Genomic DNA, 22,174 nt, shown 5'->3' with positions numbered 1-22,174 from the left:
AACTCCCCCAGGCAGGAAAAGAGCTGTCTCTGAGGATGACAGGGCAGCAGCCGCTGCTCTTGCAAGGCTGGGACCATGACTGTTCCTGACAGCCAGACTGGAACACCTCCTATTCACAGACCATCGCAGGGAGCTGAGAAGGGGCTGGCCTCAGTACATTGCTCTGGTTCTACCTAAAGAATCTTAAAAACAAGACCCAAAAGAGTCAAACTATTCCCAAGTAATTTAACTGTGTCCCAGAACAAAGCTCAAGGAACTCTACTGGAAGGCAGAAATAACCAAAACTCAACAAGGTAAAATTCACAATACTGGACATTCAATCAAAGATTACCAGGCATGCCAAGAAGCAGGAAAATATGACCATCATGAACAAAGCTACTGATCAATTGAAACTGACCAAAAACTAACTCAGATGTTAAGATTGGCAGACAAGGAAACAAAAGGTTAATGTAACTCTATTCCAGACATTCAAAAAGTTAATTAGAATTATAGAATATATTAACAAAAAGATCCAAATAAAACTCTGAGTTAAAAACTAAAAAAAAAATCGACAATGGAAAAATACATCAAGTGAGAGTAATAGATTAGACACTGCAAAAGAAAAGATTAGTGAACTTGAATATATACCTATAGAAACTACACAAAATGAGGACAGAGAAAGGAAATCAAAAGGAAGTAAGGAAGGATTATCAGTGAGCTTTTGAAAAACTCCAGGAAACTGTACACTTCTGTAGTTGCAGTTTCTGAAAGAAAAAGGAAAAAAATACATTTGAAGAAATACTCAAAGTATTTTCCAATTTGATGCAAACTATAAATGCACAGATACAAGATAATCACTGAAACCAACTAAAAGACACATGAAGAACTGCACCAAGAGGTATCACTGTTCAAAAATTGATAAGGAGCCTTACAACCTACCAAAAGGGGAAAAACATGTCACACAGAGGCACAAAAAGATGAGAATGACAGCAGATTTCTTAATGGAAACAATGCATGCAAAAGGGCAGTGTAGCAAAATCTGTAAAGTACCGGGGACAAAAAACCCTGCTAATCTAGAATTCTATACCAAGTGAAAATATTTTTAACAATCAAGAAGCAATAAAGACTTTTTGGGCATCAAAACACTCTAAGAAGTCATCTGCTATAGACTGGCACAATGAGGAAGACTAGAAGAAGCTGTTGGGCAGAAGAAAATGATGCCAGGTAGAAATGGATCTAAACAGAGTGAAGAGCAATAAAGCTTTATTAAAACACGGTTGTATTAATTCTTTTATGTTTTGTCCATGATTGCTGTCACAAAAATGGCAAAATAACCAAGGCAGAGACTAATATATTTACTAGTTCATAAACCCTGTATTAAACAAATCTGTTTTCATTTGAAATTATTTGTCCTTTTGTATCTGTGTTTATGTTACTATCTTTGTTTTTATACATATACACACATGTTTATGCGTGCAAAGAATGACTTTTAGGATGAGGCTCACCAAATAGCCACGCTGCGTATTTGCGGGCTGTGAGTTGGGAGGTAATTTGTTATTTCTTTTGCTTTCTTGTGTTGCTTAACATTTAAAAATAAGTAAAAGCCCATTTTATAAAATGAAGTCATTAGTTTTAAAAAGTAATATAACTATACTATAAAAAATTTAAAATACAGGCAAGAAAAAATAGGAAATTTCTTGATCGTCACTCCCAAAACAGCCGTTATCATCATTTGAGAGTATTCACCTCAAGCTTTTTCTCACACGGCATAGTCGTAACTCTAATGTGCATAAGCTTTTGCACTCTGCTTTTTCACTTAACAGAAGCATTTATCCCTGAGCACACGGTCTCACAGGCATTTGCTGTTGCCTGGGTTTGGTGAGACGTGTGGTGTATTATTACCTACACAATCTCACTAGTGCTGGGTATCTAGGATGGCTTCCTTGTTACCATGATAAGAGAAGCTGCAATGTATAACTTTTCCATACTTGAGATTTTTTTCTAGAATATAGTTTTTCAAAGTGGGAATCCTGAATCAAAGGGATTTTTTTTTAACATTTTTATGTCTGTATGCATACCGTTCACAAGATTGATAGCAATTTACAGTATCAGCAGGATTATAAGAAAACACCCCCATTTCCAGCCATCCTTCAAAACACTGAATATTTTATATTTGCATTTTTCCCTAATATTAATGCTGAAAACCAGCATTTTAATTTACATAAAATTTTTGTCCAGAAAATATTTTAAAATATACAAGAAGCAGTTGTTTTCAGATGATATATTTAAATGATACTTTACCCTTGACTTATTCCATTGTACCTAAGTATTCCTGTGCATGAGACATGGAATCAAGCAACATTAAATGAGAATCTTCTGAACTTAACTTTTAAAGACACCCAGTCACTCCCAGAATGAAGATGAGACATTCAACCCACTCCACTATGTGACTGGGCCAACAACCCCTACTTCCCCCCAAACTCTAGCACGTGCACAAGCGTTCCTGAATTACCAAAGAATCAAGCTGCATCCCCCAGAGCAGCAGGCAGGGTCTGTGCCATTCACCAGAACCAAGGGCAGTGCCTGCCACATATGCGGCATTTAAATATCTGTGGGATAAAGGAAGGAATCACTATTGTTGGGACAAAAACCAGCTTGATCTTCAATCAGGGTAATTTCGAAATCCTCTATCACGTGCTTCTGGCTGAACTGGTGAGGTCACGTGTGAAAATACTCATTCACTCTCCCTAAGCCTCATTTCTTCCCTTGTGACACAGATAGTTACTCAGTGGCCTCACTGCCTGGTGGAGCTCTTGTGCCAATGACTGAGATACAGACGAGCAACGTGCTCTATGAAACGCAAGGCACCCGCCCACATGCAATCCACTGCCAGGCTGGCATGGCAGTATAGTTTGTGTAGTTAAAAATGAAAATAAGCTAAATAACCAATCACAGGGTGTTAAACAAATTATGAAACATCCATAAACCAAGTTACTACACATCCAGTAAAAGTCATGTCTAAGGATGTGGCACAATGCATATGCTATTTTGTGAAAAGGCGTATCACATTGTAACACGTGCGGTGTGATGCCATCCACACTTGCTTAACATTTGTTTGCTGTAGGCATAAAAACAAACTAGAAGGGAGGGCAAGGTGGCTCACGCCTGCAATCTCAGCACTTCAGGAGGCCAAGGTGGGAGGATCACTTTAGCCCAGGAGTTCAAGACCAACCTGGGTAACATAGGGAGCCCCCATCTCTTAAAACAAAAAAGAAAGAAAGAAACTAGAAGGACTGATAAAACATAGAGAACAGTTAAATTTGTGATAGAAATCTAAATTTTTATTTATTAAATTGAGACAGGGTATCACTGTGTCACCCAGGCTGGGGTACAGTGGCAGGATCTCAGCTCACTGCAGCCTCCATGTCCCAGGCTCAAGTGATCTTTCTACCTCAGCCTCCTGAGTAGCTGGGATCACAGGTGCACAGGACCTCACCTGGCTAATTTTCTGTTATTTTGGTGGAGACAGGGTTTTGCCATGTTGCCCAGACTCGTCCTGAACTCCTGAGATCAAGCGATCTGCCCACTTTGTTCTCCCAAAGTGCTGGAATTACAGAAGTGGAGTTACCATGCCCATCCAAAGTTTTGCTTTCTTTATACCTTATTTTCAACAATAACCATGTATACCTTTTATAGTCTCAAAAAATTATAAAACTATGTATGTGTGTAAGCCATCGTTGTTACTAATGTAAACAGCCCGGAAACAGTATAATTTCCAGAAGTTTACATTGTAAGAGTCCTTCATTCTTCCTCCATCTCATCATTTGAACAACATATGGCAGGATGGATAATACATTCAGTCAACAAATTACTATTTGACTCTTTAACACAGCTATGAAAACAAAGAGCTAAGCTTCCCTCTATTTTCTACCCTTAACGGGGACTGTGTAAATCTCAGGCTACGTTGTCACAGCTGAGTTACAAATTCCTAAGAAATGGGATCTTAGTTATATATATAAAAAAAAGCAGACTGGTTCCACTAACAGAAATAAAAGTTGAGAAGCAAAATGCATAACCTGGAAACACGGATGGGAGACACAAGCAGCACATTCCTTTTCCTGGCTTCACGTTTACGGTCCTATTGATACTGATGAGATTTGGGATTTCAAGGTATTTTTCCTCCCCTTTTTCATTAAACACAAAACAAGTGTACATCTAGATTTCTGGACAGCAACGCACTTTTCTAAAGCATTTACAAAATAAAGCAATTATCTTTAACATGAGCCATTTTTCTTTAAGTGAGCTGTATCAGACCACCCTGGCCATGTTTTTCAGTATGATCACGTTAGTGCAATGAAATAATTCACAAAAAGTGGCTTTAGCTTCTCGTGGCACTTTCCTCGGTAATTGGTATTTAGCAACCCTTGCCAGTTCACCATTCAAAATGGTTTATTTCATTCATCACAAAACCTAGAGACACAGCATCTCAGCTCTGCCCGTGAACATCTTCCTTCTGTTTTCTTTTTCTAGCAGTTCTAAGCATCTCAGCCATCCACATGCCTTCAAGCTCACACACGCTAACAGAGTAAAGGCGACGGAGTCTCACGACGAATTTTAAACACTGCAATGAGTTTATCTTCAAGGGCCTTGGCGCATTATGAGAATGAAATTTTTTTTTTTTTTTCCCTAAAAGCAGAGGAGAAAGGTAGCTGGTGAGTTCAGCCTGTGAGACAGTTTGTTTCAAAGGAAGGGTTAATATCTTTCCTTACATCCAGCCATGAGCTACACCAAAGAGCTCCTCACGGCATGAGATGGGAAGACATTTCACTTGATGTTGCTCAAATCCAACTTTTAAATTGCCCTTCAGAGGAATCTCTAGGCAGACAAGCCGACCTTCTACAGGGAGATCAAAGGGACGTGGAATCAGAGTGGCCAGGCCCTTTCATCTGGACGGACAACACCAGCACCCGGTACCTGTTGCTCCTACGGGGAAGATGTTGAGAGAACTGCATATTAACCAGGCACCTTGGGCTCTTGGCGCGTGCAGGTGGACACGGCTGGCCAGCCACAGACCGGAGACGCCTGCGATGAACCAGACAAAGAACACAGTTGCGGAAGAACCGCCCAGCCCCCTTCTCTGCTCCCCACCCCCCCACCCCAGAACAACGACCCAGCCCCTTTCTCTGCTTCCCCCTGACGTTCTTTTACAAGTTCATCGCTCCACGGCCAGATCCGTGCACATAAGGGCCTTGGTGGCTGCATGCTACATACCTTCTCTGTGAAAAGAACAAATCACTTTGCATATTTGTTCCAATAAACTGTGTTTTCCTTTTCAAATTTCTGGGTAATTCTGTGCTCACAAGGAGGATGGGTCGGGTTACTCCGGAGAAGTCCAGGAAACACACCCCGACCCTGTGTGCTGTACCTTCCCTATGTCCCATCGGTGAAAACCTGCACTGTGGTTTTGAGGGACAGGAAAACATCCTCTTGGAATGCAGCCGAGATCATGAATGTGTTTTATCCGTGAGCAACGGCAGAAATGTAGACCAACCTTTACACACATGTTTATGCATGCAAAGAATGATTCATTCTCAGTGACCCTGAAGATCCTAAAGACGATCAATGCAAAGGGGCTGAGGCGACACTGCTCACACAAACACAGTGCCAGTCACTGGCTCATGGAATCATATGCTGCTTAACTGTTCTATCCTTCCAAAGTGAGTTAAGACCCCACGCTTTACCAGAAGACTTGAGGGTAAATTCAGATGTTTAAGGTTTACGAGTGGCCACATCCAGCCTACAGTGTGAAATGTACTACCGTGGACAATCAAATCTTCTGTGATACACTCATACAGTACACATAGCACACCCCGAGTGTGTCTGTCTGTGTAGAGATAGCACTGAAATTTCCAGTACAGAGATAACCAATACTCATGCAGGTATTTCCAGTCTGAAGTCAGGCAGTACTAAGGGTTTATAAGGCATGTTTCACATAGAAGCAGCAAGTGATCCATATCATGCCAAATTAGTACAGGATCTTTAAAGGAATATGAACCACTAACAAGAGAAGTCCTAAGGCCACAGGCCCGGGGAAGGTGATGTGGCAGTGTAGATCATTGCCGCCTGGCAAGGCACTGTCGGGAGTTGCTCCAGTTGGGAAGGCTGCCCGCAGGGCAAGGCTCTGTGCTGCAGGAGGGGTGCTGGGAAAAGCCCTTCCCGCATGGGCCCTCTGGGAGTGGGCAGGAAGGGAGCCCGTGCTGCCTGGCTTTCAATGGCCGCTGCTGCTTCTGAGGAAGGAGGGGATAAGCTCCTGGTTCCATCCTTCTTTCTGTCCCGTGAAAAACCAGAATCTTCAGAAGAAAGCGAAGAGGGGTGGAGTCAGCTGAAAACTGACTCTGAATTCAAAGTTTTTTTTTTGAGATGGAGTCTCACTCTGTTGTTCAGGCCGAAGGGCAGTGGGGCAATCTCAGCTCACTACAACCTCCGCCTCCTGGGTTCAAGGGATTCTCCACCTCAGCCTCCCAAGTAGCTCAGATTACAGGCGCCCACCACCACGCCTGGCTAATTTTTGTATTTTTAGTGGAGATGGGGTTTCACCATCTTGGCCAGGCTGATCTTGAACTCCTGACCTTGTGATCCACCCACCTCGGCCTTCCAATGTGCTGGGATTACAGGGGTGAGCCACTGCGTCCCGTCAAGTTCACGTATTTTACCAGCCCCACGAGGGCCTGCTTGATTCCAGCCAAGGCTCCCAGCAGTCTGAGCTCTATGTGCCTCTTGGCACCCACAGTTCGAGACGCATTTGAGTCCGAAATGCAGTGCCTCCTTCATCAACACAACCTGTGAATTCCACGGGTTCTTTCCCCACGTAAAACGCACCGGTTTTTGTTCTGGGATGTTTTGCGAAATGATTCCGTTCAGGGGCTGTCATCCAGAAAGGTGAGCACGGAGACACTCAGAAAGCATTGTGGGGTCCTTGCCAGGGCAGATGCAGGTGCCAGGACACAAGATCAGCTCAACCAGAGAGAGGCAGTGACCAGCACTGCCCAGCGACTGAGGGACTCCCCAGCACCACCTTCCACAGAACACCCTGCTTCAAACCAGCCAGGGCAAAACGTGAAACGGTCGGGAAATGTTTAGTCACTACAACTTCTTCCTTGAGTTTTATCACTTTTTCCAAAACATATATGGCAAACTCAGAAGCTTTCTGAAAAATAATTTACACTGAGTTCATTCCACAGAAGCAGGTTCTATGAAGTTACGGTCTTTGATGAACACACCAGTGAAAAAATGAAAAGTAAGGCTCTATTTCTACAAAAGCATCTTTGGTGGAAAACACCCCAAAGCATCGGAAACTGCTTTTAAGATGCCACTTATCTGCATGGATGTTAAAATTCTTCAAGAGGACTAAAATGTATTTATCACCAGCTAGAGGTTTTTTTTGTTTGTTTGTTTGTTTGTTTTTTTGAGACGGAATTTCGCTGTTGTTACCCAGGCTGGAGTGCAATGGAGCAATCTCGGCTCACCGCAACCTCCGCCTCCTGGGTTCAGGCAATCCTCCTACCTCAGACTCCCGAGTAGCTGGGATTACAGGCATGTGCCACCACGCCCAGCTAATTTTTTGTATTTTTAGTAGAGACGGGGTTTCACCATGTTGACCAGGATGGTTCCAGCTAGAGTTTTAAACACCAGCCAGATGCTTCCAACATGGTGTCATTTTCAAGCCACGTCTGGTTAATAACTTCAAACATAAAGGCTAACTCAGAACACGACAGGGAAGACAGTACCAACGCACCGTAGCAGGAAGGTGACTGATGCTCAGCTCCTGCTCAGAACCTAACTCCTGGCCCACGATCACGTTCACATTACAAAATTCTTTTTGTATTTTTCTTCTAGCTATGGGAAGAAAACAAGCCACTTAGATGACAGCCAAGTGTCTGTAAAACATATAACAGCAATAATTCCCAGTGGAAATGTGGCAGATATTTATACAAGAGCAAAACATGAGGCATAGCAGCAAAAGGCTAACACAAAGGTGTTTATTTTTAGAGGCTCCCCCGGATGAAATCGTAGGGCTGTGAGGAAGGAGGCCTCGGTGAGAACCCTCAGTGCTCAGGTCTCATACTCATCATGAAGAGTGGAAGGCCAGGGGCCAGATGAAGACATTACAAAAAAAATACAGGTCTGTACCAGGAACACCAAAATCACTATTACCATACACTCGGGGATGAAAAACTGAATTCTTACTGTGAAAGCGGCCTTGATTTTTTTCTTTTGAGTAGGGGAGGGAGGTAGGGAAGAAAGGGGGCATATTCTGTTTTCTCCTTCAAGTTTCTGTTTTTGTTAGACTGGTTCCAGAAATCCTAGTCCTCCCTGGGGAATCCCAGCTTAGCTTAGCCTGTCACCATCTTCAATTACCAGAGTCACATATGTTAGACTGATCCACGTGAGAAAAACAGTCACTGGACACTTTTCAACCCACGCCCTAACCCCCAGCACACACATCTTCAACAACGGAAGTCTACCTTTGATATCTCACTTTCAAGTGGAGCTTCTAATTACATTAAAACGGAGCCATAACCAAGGTAGACACACGGCCCACGGGGTTTCTTCCTGCCTGTGAGCAGGCTCGTGTGGAGCCTCCTGAAAGCCAGTGTGACGGACAGGGTGGGTGGCAGCACCTCTGTTCCCTCAGAGGCAGGCAGCAGCCATCACTCTCCTCCAGCTCTGGGTGTGCTGGAAGCCTACCCACGCTTCTTGCCCTGGGTACCGCACCACTGACTGAAGCGAGAAGCTATCCTGGTTTCTCATCTATCCTTACACCAGCTCCACAGTCGGTTTACAAAACAATTCAGCTCTGACATCACTGGGTTAACATGAATAGTTTTGAAAAGAGTAATTATAGTGCATGTTGAAAAAAAAAAATCTGTGACTTTACCCAAAGCACTTCACCACGGTGTTACGGGAGGCGGAAAAGAGCGCTGTCCAGCAGAAATCAGGCTGGTGTAGCCAGAACCGGAGCCTGCCGTCCCCAGTGTAGCTTTTCATGGAGACCAAGGCCCTGGGCACGCAGAACGGCCAAGACGATCCCCACAGAGAGCACGGCTGAGCATCCTGCCTGCCCTCGGAACCTCTCCAGCTTGGGCGTCTCTCTTCAGGCAGGCGGGTGGCAGGCAGGAGAAAACGGCACGGGGCCCAGGCTGGAGCCAGCTCCAGGGCATCAGGCCTTCCTCAAGGGAGAAACATTCCCATCACCCCCGAAACTCACACACGCTGCCTGAAGCTCGAGGAAGTCTTAAAAAGAACCCCCTAGTCCTCGGCAATCCTGTTCACACAGGTGATCTCTGCCAATGCTGACGTGACACAAATAACTTCAGCCCCCCCATTACCCAAAATGCAGGCGGGATAGAGAAGGAGAGGCACATGGGTGGGTGGGGACAGATTAATCTACTAAATATTCTTGATCTCCCCACCACCCACACGCTTATACGTAAGCTGATAAACTCCAGGGCCCTTCCTAAGCACTGCGCAGTTCATGGGGGGAAAGGAGCCTAGTCCACTTGTCGTAAGTAATGGCGGCTGCCCTGTTGGCCCAGTACAAACTGCCACCTTGCCCGGGAAGGCAGCCCCAGATTGCCCTGGCAAACAAACACATTCTGCAAACTGGCAAGCAAAGACTTTCTGTGCCAGCATGAGCTAAAGGGACACGTGGAAATCAGAAGGAAAACCTTTTTTTTTCCTGGGAAGATTCTAAGAAAGACTGAAGTGTTGCTGGTGAGTTGAAAATAACTGCAAACATCGAAAAGGGATTAGAGAAAGGAACGGGAAAAATTTTGCTGGGAAACTTGAAGGTAGAGCCTCTGAAAATCACTACAAAACAAGCAGCCCTGATCGGTACTGAATACACATGGAGAGAAAAACCACAGGTGCACATATGCACACACACATACATGCAAACACACACATGTGCACACACACATACATGCACACACACACGTGCACACTCATATACAGCCTGTCATGGAAGAGAATTTCACTTATATTCTTACTTTGCTGTGAATTTTCATCATGAATAGATTTTGAAATTTGTCATATGCTTTTTTTTTTGACAACTATGATCATTATCATCATAAAGTTTTTCTGTTTTTCCTCTGTGAATGTGGAGAATTACACTGGTTGATTTTTGAATGGAATACACCCCACTGGAAATACACATATTTTTCCATATTGTGAACTTGACATTCTTCTATTTTATTAGGTTTTTAAAACGGGGGTTCATGAAAGACACTGGTCTGTGGTGATCATTTCTCAAACACCCCTGCCGGATCTTGGCATCTTGGTGTCGTGGTCGTGCTGGTCTTATGAAACAAGCTGGAAAAAAAAACTCTCTTCCACTATTCCTCAAAAGAACTAACATGAGATTGAAATTATTTCTTCCTTAACTGATAAAACTAGACAGTGAAGCTCTATGGGCCTAGAGATTTCTTTGAGTGAAGATTTTTAATTTTCAGTTTCTTTAGATTAAATTGTTAAGCTCTGAAAAAACTGCTCATTTTATCTAAACTGTCAAATTTGTCAGCATAAACTTTTAAGTAACATCCTCATTATCTCTGAACATTTGTAGACTCTGTAGTGATCTTTCCTTTTCATTTCTATTTGTCATTTCATTTTTCTTCATGAGTTCAACTAGGAATTTAAAAAATTTTTAGGAATCTTTCCAAGGACACAATTTCTGCCTTTGTTAACGTCTCTGTAATACCATTTTCTGCTTTGCTGGTATCTGATCTCATTTTTACTGTTCCTTCCTACGTTTCTTAAGATCAACTTTGTCATGTTTCCATAGCCACACCCTTCACTTCATGCCAGTGCCTACACGGTGCATCCTTTTTTTTTTTTTTTTTTTTTTTTTTGAGATGGAGTATCACTGGGTCGCCCAGGATGGAGTGCAGTGGTGCAGTCTCGGTTCACTGCAACCTCTGGCTCCTGGGTTCAAGCAATGCTTCTGCCTCAGCCTCCTGAGTAGCTGGGATTACAGGTGTGTGCCACCACGCCCAGCCAATTTTTGTATTTTTAGTAGAGATGGGGTTTCACCATGTTGGTCAGGCTGGTCTAGAACTCCTGACCCCGTCTCAACCTTCCAAAGTGCTAGGATTACAGGTGTGAGCCACCGCGCCTGGCCGCATCTTTGACGCTCCATTTAAGATGTGCCGCCTTGGTCTACAGTTGCACACTGTGTTCTTATAGCAAGACCATCTCTGTCTTTCATCAGAGTCTACTTAGTCCACCGACTTCTGAAGTCCTGGCTGCCATGCCGGGCACGCTGACTATCCTGCGAATTTCATCCTGCTCGCCCCGCCTGTTGTTCAGCCTTGCATTTCCCTCCTCTGCCTTCTCTTAAATAAATCAGGTATGTTTGTTATTTCATTTATTCCTGTGTTAGTTTTTTAGCCCTCCATTTCCGTTTTGTTTTCATGGATTGGGGATGCAGAGATCACAGTCTATGCCCCGAATGTATCCCTATTTTGAGTATGAATACATAATTCCTTTCCAGCAGGAGAGCCTCCATGCTAACGTTTCATCTACTGCCTCCCCACCTCTCATCTGAATTTATTCTACTGGAGGCCAAAATGTCTCTGTCCTCCAAAGACACATGGCCTGGGGTCTGTCAGGCTGCAGGAACCTTTAGTGTCTGCTCTCTGCTTTGCTTCTGTGGGCCCCACTTCCTCAGCTGCACCACGAGATGGAATGTTCCAGGTGGAGCAGGACCATCCCCAGGGCTGCCAGGAAATGTGCCATGAGTGAGGTGCACAAATCCTGGGCATAGTCAATCTTCAAGTTGATTAATAACTGTTGGCACAAAACGTCCCAGTGAGTGAAATCCTGGATAAAAGGAAAAGGAACTGGTGGGCAGGAAGTTTCTCACGGGTGCTGAGCATGCTGCCTCACCAAGGTGCGGGGCCTGGAGGCACCATCATACTCAGATAGGTGGGCGGAGCTGCAGGGTATATGTGGGAAGACCCTTGCACGGGCTGGCAGGGGGAGGGTGTCTCCAAGCCCCTGGAAAGGGCACAGGTGATCGCCTTGGCTGAGATGGCAGAGTACCATGTGCTCAAGTTGTTTCTTGTGGAAAAGGGTGTGGGGTCTACATTCTCCCCGAGTATACAAATGCAGACACCTGTCTGAAAGGTTATACAGATTACACTGGGGCACAGTGGCTCATGCCTGTAATCCTAGCTCCTTTGGAGGCCAAGGCAGAAAGACTGCTTGAAACCAGAAGTTGGTGACCAGCCTGGGCAGCAGAGCAAGAGCCGTCCTTTCAAAACAATTAGCCAGGCACTGTGGTGCATGTCTGCAGTCCCAGATACTTGGGAGGTTGAGGTGGGAGGATTACTTGAGGCTATAGCAAGCTATGATTGCACCGCACTCCAGCCTGGGCAAAAGAGCAACACTGTATCTCTACAAATAAAATAATATATATTTTAAAAGGTTACAAAGATTAGAAACTGAAAAGAAAGCAAGGGATGCCAGGCATGGCCTGATCTACTTCCTGATTCTAGATGGCAGCTGGTCCAGTGCACTGGGAACTGGCCATATCCTCCCAACTCTGAACTCCATGAGCTGGCATGTGCAGACCAGAGGCCTAGCCTCCTTCCTACCACTTGGCATCTTCCCCAACTTGGTATGCCTGCTGAACCGCTGCTCAGAACGACTCGGGAAGCACCAGGTCTGAACAGACTCCTGGCAAACCTGTCTGTTCACAGTGATGGGACTGCGTGTCTTATATCTTCTCTTCATAACTACACTGCATGCTCCCAAGGGCAGGAGCTTCACTGTAACTTTCGCTTAATCCGCAAAGCACTCATCAGTCACATACCCTTCAGCACCATATACTACACAGAGTAATCAGCCACTAAGGAGGAATGAGGTATCTGACTCCCGACGAGCTCAGTAAAGACAATGCCAACTGGCTGGCTCCTCTGTGGGTGCCACAGACTGAGCAGCGGAGTTTAGGAACAGAATCCAGAGAAACAAACCACTTGTCTAGGGCTGTGCGCTGGGCCCACGTAGATTCCACCAGCCAATGAAATGGGGCTCCATGCACTTCCACAAGTCAGAAGTCACTCAACTTTCCAGGGGCTACTCAAATCTCCTTTGAGCCATGTGACCGAGGCCCTCAACTCACTAGTTTTAAATACTTAAAAAATACGTCATTTATTGAAAGTCAGGATTATATTTATTCACAATACTATATTCTTAATGGACTATATCAAACCTTTATTTGGAGGCAATCCAGAAATTCAACAGTTAAGCGCGTGTGCACGCGCACGCACACACACACTCACACACGCGCACACACACTCACACGCGCACACACACACTCACACGCACGCGCGCACACTCACACGCACACACACATGCGCGCACACACACTCACAAACACACACTCACACGCACACACACTCACACGCGCGCACACACGCGTGCACACACACTCACGCGCACGCACACACACACTCACACACGCACACTCACACACACAAAAGCAAGAAAGCAAGCCATGTCATGTTATTGGACACTAACATGGCTTTCTGAAATCAGCAATGGGTAACTGAAGTCTCCTGAGAGTTAACCCACCTCTGTTTACACTTAAAAACTAACCTCACCTATGTGAAGTCATACTGAGTTCAAAGAGGAATGATGATATTTTTATATTATTCAGTAGTGTGTAAATAGACTGCATTAGGTTCCACCATTGTCAACTTACAATACCAGAATGTAATTTCAAGGCAAACATTCCAGATTTCGACTTTGAGATGAACACATGTGATCTGAGAGACGAGAGCTTTCAAAGGGGAGCCGTATCTCTGCTTAGACACCAAAACCTGGCTAAAAACCAATGCAGATGAGCCAATCTCGCATGCTGTGAGGAGTTGAGAGTCCAAGGGCAACGTAATGCTAATCATTCGACTCAGATGATACCAGCCAGCGTCTTATCCTTGACATCAGGTATTCCCTCTCACAGCAAAATGAATGAATAAACCAGAAATCTTTTATCGCCTTCTGTTGTGAAACAGTTACCCACTCCAGAGGAAGAAACAGGAGGAAATTAAGCGAGTCCACCGCATAAACCGCCGCTCCTAATCAAACGGTGTAAAGCAAACACTGTTCTGTGACGTGATTAATCCTACTCTTTAGATGGGTAATGAATAAATACAATGACTCATCAACAGTCATGCTTATCTCACATTCGGTCTTCCACTCTTAATAGTAACAAATTCTAGGAGTTAGATGGCTAGCTCTACTTAATGGAAGATGACTCACAAATTCACAGCGATTCAACGTTTTCTAAGAAATTAGGACATGGGGATGACTTTAATGTCCATACAATTTTCGAAAAGCAAATTCAATAGGAAATGGGGTAAGGATGTGACATGATACTGTTCAACAAATAATCAAAGTCCATTTCATGTACAGCTGTGCTAACAACCGCTGGAGCACTACACTTCCAAAGAGATTCCAAATCCAACCGCTTCCTAATGCCTCCATTCCCTCCTGCTCCAAGCAACCATCACTGCTCAGCACAGAACCATTTCAGCAGCCTCGCGGTCACTGCCTGCTCATGCATCCTGTTCCCTGTCCCTTCCACTCACTGTCCACAAGGCAGCCATGTATCTGAGTCAGGGCATTAAACCCCCTGCACCCTTTCAACATATTTAGAACATCAAAATGCATACAGCAAAAGAGTACTTCTCACCTTCAATGTCTATTCTCAAGATTGTTTCTTAACAACTATTTAAAGAAAAAAGTCACAACAATGTATTTTAGAGTCTATAAGTGGTAGAAGTAAGATCCATGACAGTGGACACAGGACTTCAAGGGGCAAACGAAAGTTCACTGTGGTGACGTTCTTGTATTATATGTGAAGTCACAGAACGCCATTTTCAATGCAGGTCATGAGAAATTAATGATCATATCAGAAATCCTACAGTGACACTGCTCAGTGTGGTAGCAAGTATCTCCAAGTGGCTATTTATATTTAAATAATTTCAAATTGAACATAGTTACATACCCAGTTCCTTCAGCTGCCCGAGCCCCATGTCAAGTGCTCAACAGCTGCAGGTGGCCAGTGCCTGCCATACAGGACAGTGTGGACACAGCACACTCCATTATTTCTGGAATTTCTAACAAGAAGCACTGTGCTGAACAAACTACTTCAACACCCACAGGGAACGTAGTACCTGCTATCTGCCTTTCTACAGTGGGTCCCACTGCTTCCCAGGGAACGTCAGTACCTGCTGTCTGCCTTTCTACGGTGGGTACCACTGCTTCCCAGGGAACGTCAGTACCTGCTGTCTGCCTTTCTACGGTGGGTCCCACTGCTTCCCCTCAGGGAACGTCGGTACCTGCTATCTGCCTTTCTACAGTGGGTACCACTGCTTCCCAGGGAACGTCAGTACCTGCTATCTGCCTTTCTACAGTAGGCCCCACTGCTTCCCAGGGAATGTCAGTACCTGCTATCTGCCTTTCTACTGTGGGCCCCACTGCTTCCCAGGGAACGTCAGTACCTGCTGTCTGCCTTTCTACGGTGGGTCCCACTGCTTCCCCTCAGGGAACGTCGGTACCTGCTATCTGCCTTTCTACAGTGGGTACCACTGCTTCCCAGGGAACGTCAGTACCTGCTATCTGCCTTTCTACAGTAGGCCCCACTGCTTCCCAGGGAATGTCAGTACCTGCTATCTGCCTTTCTACAGTGGATCCCACTGCTTCCCAGGGAATGTCAGTACCTGCTATCTGCCTTTCTACTGTGGGCCCCACTGCTTCCCAGGGAATGTCAGTACCTGCTATCTGCCTTTCTACAGTGGGCCCCACTGCTTCCCAGGGAACGTCAGTACCTGCTATCTGCCTTTCTACAGTGGGCCCCACTGCTTCCCAGGGAACGTCAGTACCTGCTATCTGCCTTTCTACTGTGGGCCCCACTGCTTCCCAGGGAACGTCAGTACCTGCTATCTGCCTTTCTACTGTGGGCCCCACTGCTTCCCAGGGAACGTCAGTACCTGCTATCTGCCTTTCTACAGTGGGCCCCACTGCTTCTATCTTAGAAAGTTAAAGAGTAAAATACACAAAATAACAAAAAATATAAATCAACAAAACAGAAAACGAGAAAATGAATAAACCTCTAACAAGACTGATCTGGAAGGAGGAAGGGTGGGAAGTGCCGTTCCAACAATGGGGAAAAGGCAGTGAAACAGCGTCATCATGGCGTGCCCTACAGACCTGAAGGACAACTGGATAAGAGAAGATTATGAACAATTAATGCCAATAAACTCAATGGCTTAGATAAAACAAACAAATGCTTTGAAAGACAGAAAACCAAAACTGAGCCACGAAGAAGCTGATCATCTGAATAGTACTGCTTATATTTTTTAAATTAACAACCTTCTCACAAAGAAAACTCCAGGCCCAGATGATATCATTTAAGCAAAACGAAATACCAATCCTAAACAAGGAATTTTAAAAAGCAGAAAAAGAGAGAATACATCACTTCATTTTATGAGGCCAGCATTACCCTGGTAATAAAGCCTGAAAAAGACAAAAAGCGAAAGCTGCCGACCAGTATCCCGTAATTTGTAAAATATTAGCAAATATATAACCAGGATTATTTATATATTTATTTCTATGGACACAGAAGTAATGCTGGAATTATACAAATACATATACAGAGAGACAGATATATGCATGCGTTTCTCAAAGCAAGTGGCACTTATCAAAGGCAAGTGAGGTTTGCTGAGCATCAGAAAATCAATGACTGCATTTCTCCATACGAACAGAGTAAAAGACAGAAACCACATAAACATTACAACAAATGCAAAAAGGCACCTGACAAAATCACACACCCTTCCATAATAAAACTCTGGGCCCAGAAGAATAGAAATTCAATGGGAGTTTTAAAGAATGTGTACTTATATTTAACAGTAAAATACTGAGTGCTTTATCCCTCAGGTCAAGAACAGAGAGAGTTTACTTTCCCAACTCCTGTTGAATACAGTATGGAGACCCTAGCCAGTACTTTAGGTAAGAAAAAGGAATGAACAGCACACATATTGTGCAGGAAGAAACAAAACTGTCTTCACTCTCAAACGAGATGCTCACACACGCAGAGGATGCTAAGGAATGCTGGGGCCACTAGAACTAACAAGCTTGTTCCGCAAACTCACAGCAGACAAGACAAACTTACAGAAAGCGCCTGTGATTCTCATCACTGGCCAAGAAATATGGGGAACTGAAACTAAAAACACAGCATTTTTAAAGGATAAAAAAACACATGAAAAACATATGGATACATTTTATGTAGAATATATTTAAAAGACTTGTATACCAAAAAACATGAAAAAACCATGTTGAGTTGTATTAAACAAAATATGGAACTATACTCCACAGTCAAAGATCAAAACTCAAAACTGTGAAATATCTCTGCAAATAGATGTATAGATTGAATGTAATTCAGTGAAAATCATAGGTTTTTCTCTATAAATTAATATGATTATTCCAAAATGGAAATGCCAGGGACTAAGAAGAGCCAAAACAATTGTGGAAAAAATGAAATTTGGAGAAGTTCTACAAGACACCCAGACTTACTACAGAGCTGCAGTGATTAAGTCAGGGCCGTGCTGGCATGAGCACAAACAGAAGGCGGACGGAACAGTCCAGAACCAGAGCTCTGCATACATATGTGATCATTTGCCGAAAGGCACGACGACTATCACAGGGCTTGGCACTTGCCAGCACTCTAAACTTTGATCAGCTGAAATTAAGTCCCAGGTAAATAACACACAGAAATCCAGCTTAAAAAGAAAGCCTTTTAGAAAAGTTTTCTAGGGATACCAAGGAAGTTCTAGAAACTTTAAAAAGTACATCTAGTTTACTTTCCTTTGAGGATGGGGAGCCTGGCCCTTGGGCATTCTGAGAAATTCTGGAGATGCCTCCAGGCCAGGAGTCCCTGAGGCAGTGGCGCAGCTCACACAGGAGGCCTCTTCACACCCAGGAGGGTAAATGGCAGGAGGGGTCCTCACAGCAGCAAGTTTAGGGGCTGGAGGGGGTAAAGTCTCCCATGCTCTGGCTCCTCCCCTGTGGCTGGTCTCAGGGCTGGAAGGCTGAGTGCTTGACGCACACTTTGCAGTCTATGTATCCCCCAAAGGTCTAATATCCAGAAACTATAAAGAACTTAAACAAACGAACAAGCAAAACACAATCAACCCTCTAAAAAAAAGTGGGCAACGGACATGAACAGACAAAATAACACACACACACACATATATATAGCAAACAAGCATGTAAAAAAAAGGCTGAACATCAGTAACGTTTAGAGAAATGCAAATCAAAACCACAACGACACAGCATCTCACACCAGTCAGAATGGCTATTACTAAAAAGTCAAGAAATAACCGACGCCGATGAGGTTGTGGAGAAAAGGGAATGCTTATACGCTGCTGGTGGGGACGTAAATTAGTTTAGCCACTGTGGAGAGCAGTTTGGTGAGTTCTCAGAGAATTTAAACAGAATTACCGTTCGGTCCACAAGCTCAGTATTGGGTATACACCCAAAGGAATATACATTTTTCTACCATAAAGATACATGCATGCATATGCTCACTGCAGCAAGATACACAATACCGAAGACATGGACTCAACCTAAATGCCCATCAATGAGAGACTGGATAAAGAAAACGCAGTAAATACACACCACAGAATACCATGCAGCCACAATAAAAGAATGAGATTGTGTCCTTTGTGGCAACATGGATGGAACCAGAGGCCACTCAGTATCCGAAGCAAACCAACGCAGGAAAAGAAAACAAACACCGCACGTTCTCTCTTAGCAGTGGTGCTAATCACTGAGTACACACATGGCCACACAGAGAGGCACACCAGACAATGGTGCCTACTTGAGGGTGGGAGGAGGGTGAGGATGGAAAACCGACCTATCGGGCACTACGCTGATCACCTGGATGATGAAATCATCTGCAAGCAAAACCCCTGGGACAGGCAAGTTACCCATATAACAAACATGCACATGTACCCCTGAACCTAAAACAAAAGAGCAAGGTTGACTTCATGCATTTGCTCAGAAAAGGGGCAGAAGCCCAGAGCCTTGGCTCATCAGCAGAGTGGCCCTGACCACTGCCCTCGGAGGAGCAGGTGGAGAATGAAGGACACAGGCCCAGGCTTCTCCCCAGCCTCATCACTATTTATGAGCAGCCAGGAAAGAGTTGGGGCATGTTCTTGCCCAGAACACCACTAGAGAGTATCACAAAGAAAACAGGGGTTCCCCAGGCTCTAAGCTATGGAGCTCCACTTCTGCTTAGTTAACAAGACAACTGAAGAAGTCTCAAACAGGATTCTAGCCGTGTCCTAGTGTAGTGCTACCTGGTTAAGATGGGCAGAGGTGTCAGTGAGGTTCCTCAGGGGGAGAGCACGGAGGCGGGCAGGGCGCCAGAGACACAACTCCAGGAACCCGGCCAGCCAGTGGGGGCCCTGGGAGGATGGAGGGCGAAGGACTCCGGTGAGCCCTTGTTGGGAATTTGCAGGGCCTGGACTAAGAAAGCTCCATCTGCCATTCCAGCTCCAGGGCACGGCTTCTATGCCCCACTTCCCCTTCAGCACCACCTGGCTGTCTCCTGCTCTGGGCTCCACAGACCACCTGGAGGCAACCAGCTCTGGCCTTCCCGGCTGGGCAGCGTCTCAGTCTCTGCACCTTCACCATCAGCATCGCAGCTCCCGAGCCTGTAGCTTTCAGGGTTCCTAAGCTCCGTGGCAACCCAAACACCACTCCCTCCGCTCTGCTCTCGTTTGCAGGGGTGATATGTCAAGCAGGGGCAGAGCCTGTGGACCTCACATCCTGCCTTTCAGGGAACATGTTTGTGCCTGGCTTTTCCAACTGCCGCAGAACTCCACCACAGTCTGCCCTTCCTGTCGCAATCAGAGGATGCGGGGAAGACCTCCCCACCTGCAAACCAAAGATTCCTCTTTAACACCCAACAGCAGAAGCCCCCTCTCCCTCCCCAGCTTCAGGAAGGAGCCACATTACTGAGACCACTCTTCCTGGTCCCACTGCCCCACACCCCCGCCATGGTGCCTCTTCTTATACCTGGACCCTTCTTGTCTCTCCCCTCAGTCCCTTTATAATTGAGGCCTCCCTCACGCTAAGGATCCTATCCTCTGATGCCCAGGCCATGTTCTCACAGTGAGGAGTGCCACTTGGTGTGCAGTGCCCAAGACACAGATGCACTGAGTCCCCGCCCGCATGGCAGCCTCAGCAGAGATGCTCTCATCCACGCCAACTGAAACATTACAAATGCAACCATGCTGCATGCCTGAGAGGCGGACAGCACCTGCACTGGGGCTGAGGGTGAGGAATGTTCCCGACGAGGCAGGAATCTGCTTGGCTGAAGCAGAATCAGATGTCCTACAGAGAGGAACCAGGGACAGCTCCCAACAGAAAGACTTCTGTCCGGTGCCCTCAGATGACTCCAGAGATGATCTGCATAAGATCCACTTCAAGGCTCGGAGATCTGAGTAAAATAACCACACTCACCCCCACCCCCACCCAAGAGGAAAGCACAGTGAGAAGAAGAATGAGGCTGTGGTCCCGGGTGCTGTCCGGCCTGTGTACACCTCGAGGGGGAGGCATCTGCCCAGGCAGGGGCATGCTGGGGGAGGTGGTGGCAAGAGTCCACACCCACAGCACCTTCCTTTATACTTAAAATCCAAACATACCTGATTTCTGGACTTTAGAAGCATCTGGGAAATGACTTTCACTTAAAATCACAGCTGCCCAGTACAGGCGTTTCATTCCATAGGATGGAAAACGTAGCTTATGCTGAGAACCAAGAAGCAACCATTTCCCCCGCTTCTCCACGCCACCACCCTGCCCCCCAAAATTCCACAAATCCCTACTCAACCGAAAGCATTAAAAATGCACTTCAAAAATCAGCTTTAAGACAGGAAAAAACAACAACAGCAACAATTTGAGCCGGGAATGTAAATACGGCACTAGGAATATGCAAAACACTCTGCAGAAGCTGGGGAGGGAGCTCTCGGAATCCATGCGTTTTAAAGATGGGAGTCTACAGTGCCGGGCCTGAAATGAACAACATACTGAAGTCTGGTGTCAATTTAAATGCATTGAACACCAGAAAAATGCCCCCAACCAAGGCTTCAAACTTGTACAGCACATTTCCACTCAAGCCAACTAGATTGCCTGTCACATCTGACACGGCTCGTCAAAAGTCATCCTTCACCGCTCATGGGCAACATCGAGGTCAAGAGACCAAGTGCAATGGTCCAGCCCATCCCCGTTTCTTCCTTCAGAGCAGCAGATATTGAACTCTAAAATGACAAGACGGAGCAGCTTGAAACGAAAGCTGTCCAAGGCCGCTGATCTGAAGGAGAAAAACCAGCCGCCGAGCGCGCGTCAGGGCTGGGATCACACTCTGACAGTCTTACACAAAGGAGCCGGGGCAAGCACAGGGACGTCTGCGGGACCTCAGGTTCTGGCAGCAAAACCAGCGCAGGCTCGGAAAGCTCGAAGATGATCACCAGCAAACCCTAGACCACATGTCCTAAGCGGCACGTGATGATCAGGTGTCGGGGAAAGAGGGGCTTTGCACTGAGAAAATCGGCTTTTAGAGAGCCCATATCCAGCCTGAAAAAGGAAGGAAATTCCGACATGTGCTACAACGTGGATGGACCTTGGGGACATGGTGGTCCTCAAAATAAGCCAGCCACAAAAGACAATTACTGTACCACTTACGTGAAGTCCCTAGAGTAGTCAGACTCATAGAGACAGACAGAGGAAGGGTGGGTGCCAGGGCTGGGGAGTCTGTGTTCAGTGGGGATGGAGTTTCCCTTTGGGAACATGAAGGGCTCCGAGCACGCATGGTGTGATGGCTATGCGACCATGTGAATGCGCCGACAGCCACTGAGCTGGACTCTTAAAAATGGCAAGAGTGGGTGTAAATAAAACATACATACAATTTTATGTGCATTTTACCATAATTGAAAAAACCAAAACGCAGGTCCACCGTGGCTCAGCCAAGTCGCAGGTGCTGATCGTTCCTTCCAGTTGTGTTCCATGGGCACAAAAGGCATCCAGGTTTCAGGTGGGAGGGGGACTCGGGCAGACCTGCACTGGCACT

General features: G+C 45.5%; 1 protein-coding gene across 12 annotated transcripts in view; it reads right to left on the bottom strand.

Moving 5' to 3' along the window:
* Window positions 1–22,174, bottom strand: part of MGMT (O-6-methylguanine-DNA methyltransferase) — a 303,204-nt gene that overhangs the window by 147,448 nt on the left and 133,582 nt on the right. For 8 of the 12 annotated variants that reach the window (XR_013524454.1, XR_013524453.1, XR_013524452.1 and 5 more), the window contains one exon: window positions 4,954–5,061. The exons of the other annotated variants lie outside the window; for them this stretch is intronic. Coding sequence is in view for 3 of the 8 variants with exons in the window: in XM_078344099.1 (XP_078200225.1) it covers window positions 4,954–5,061 (108 nt within the window). In the remaining 5 variants the exon portion in view is untranslated. The remainder of the gene's footprint in view (window positions 1–4,953; window positions 5,062–22,174) is intronic. 12 annotated transcript variants of the gene reach the window in all.

Source organism: Callithrix jacchus, chromosome 12, assembly GCF_049354715.1.
Source record: "Callithrix jacchus isolate 240 chromosome 12, calJac240_pri, whole genome shotgun sequence".
Classification (NCBI taxonomy): Eukaryota; Metazoa; Chordata; class Mammalia; order Primates; family Cebidae; genus Callithrix; species Callithrix jacchus.
This window is presented reverse-complemented; position numbering and strand designations above follow the sequence as displayed.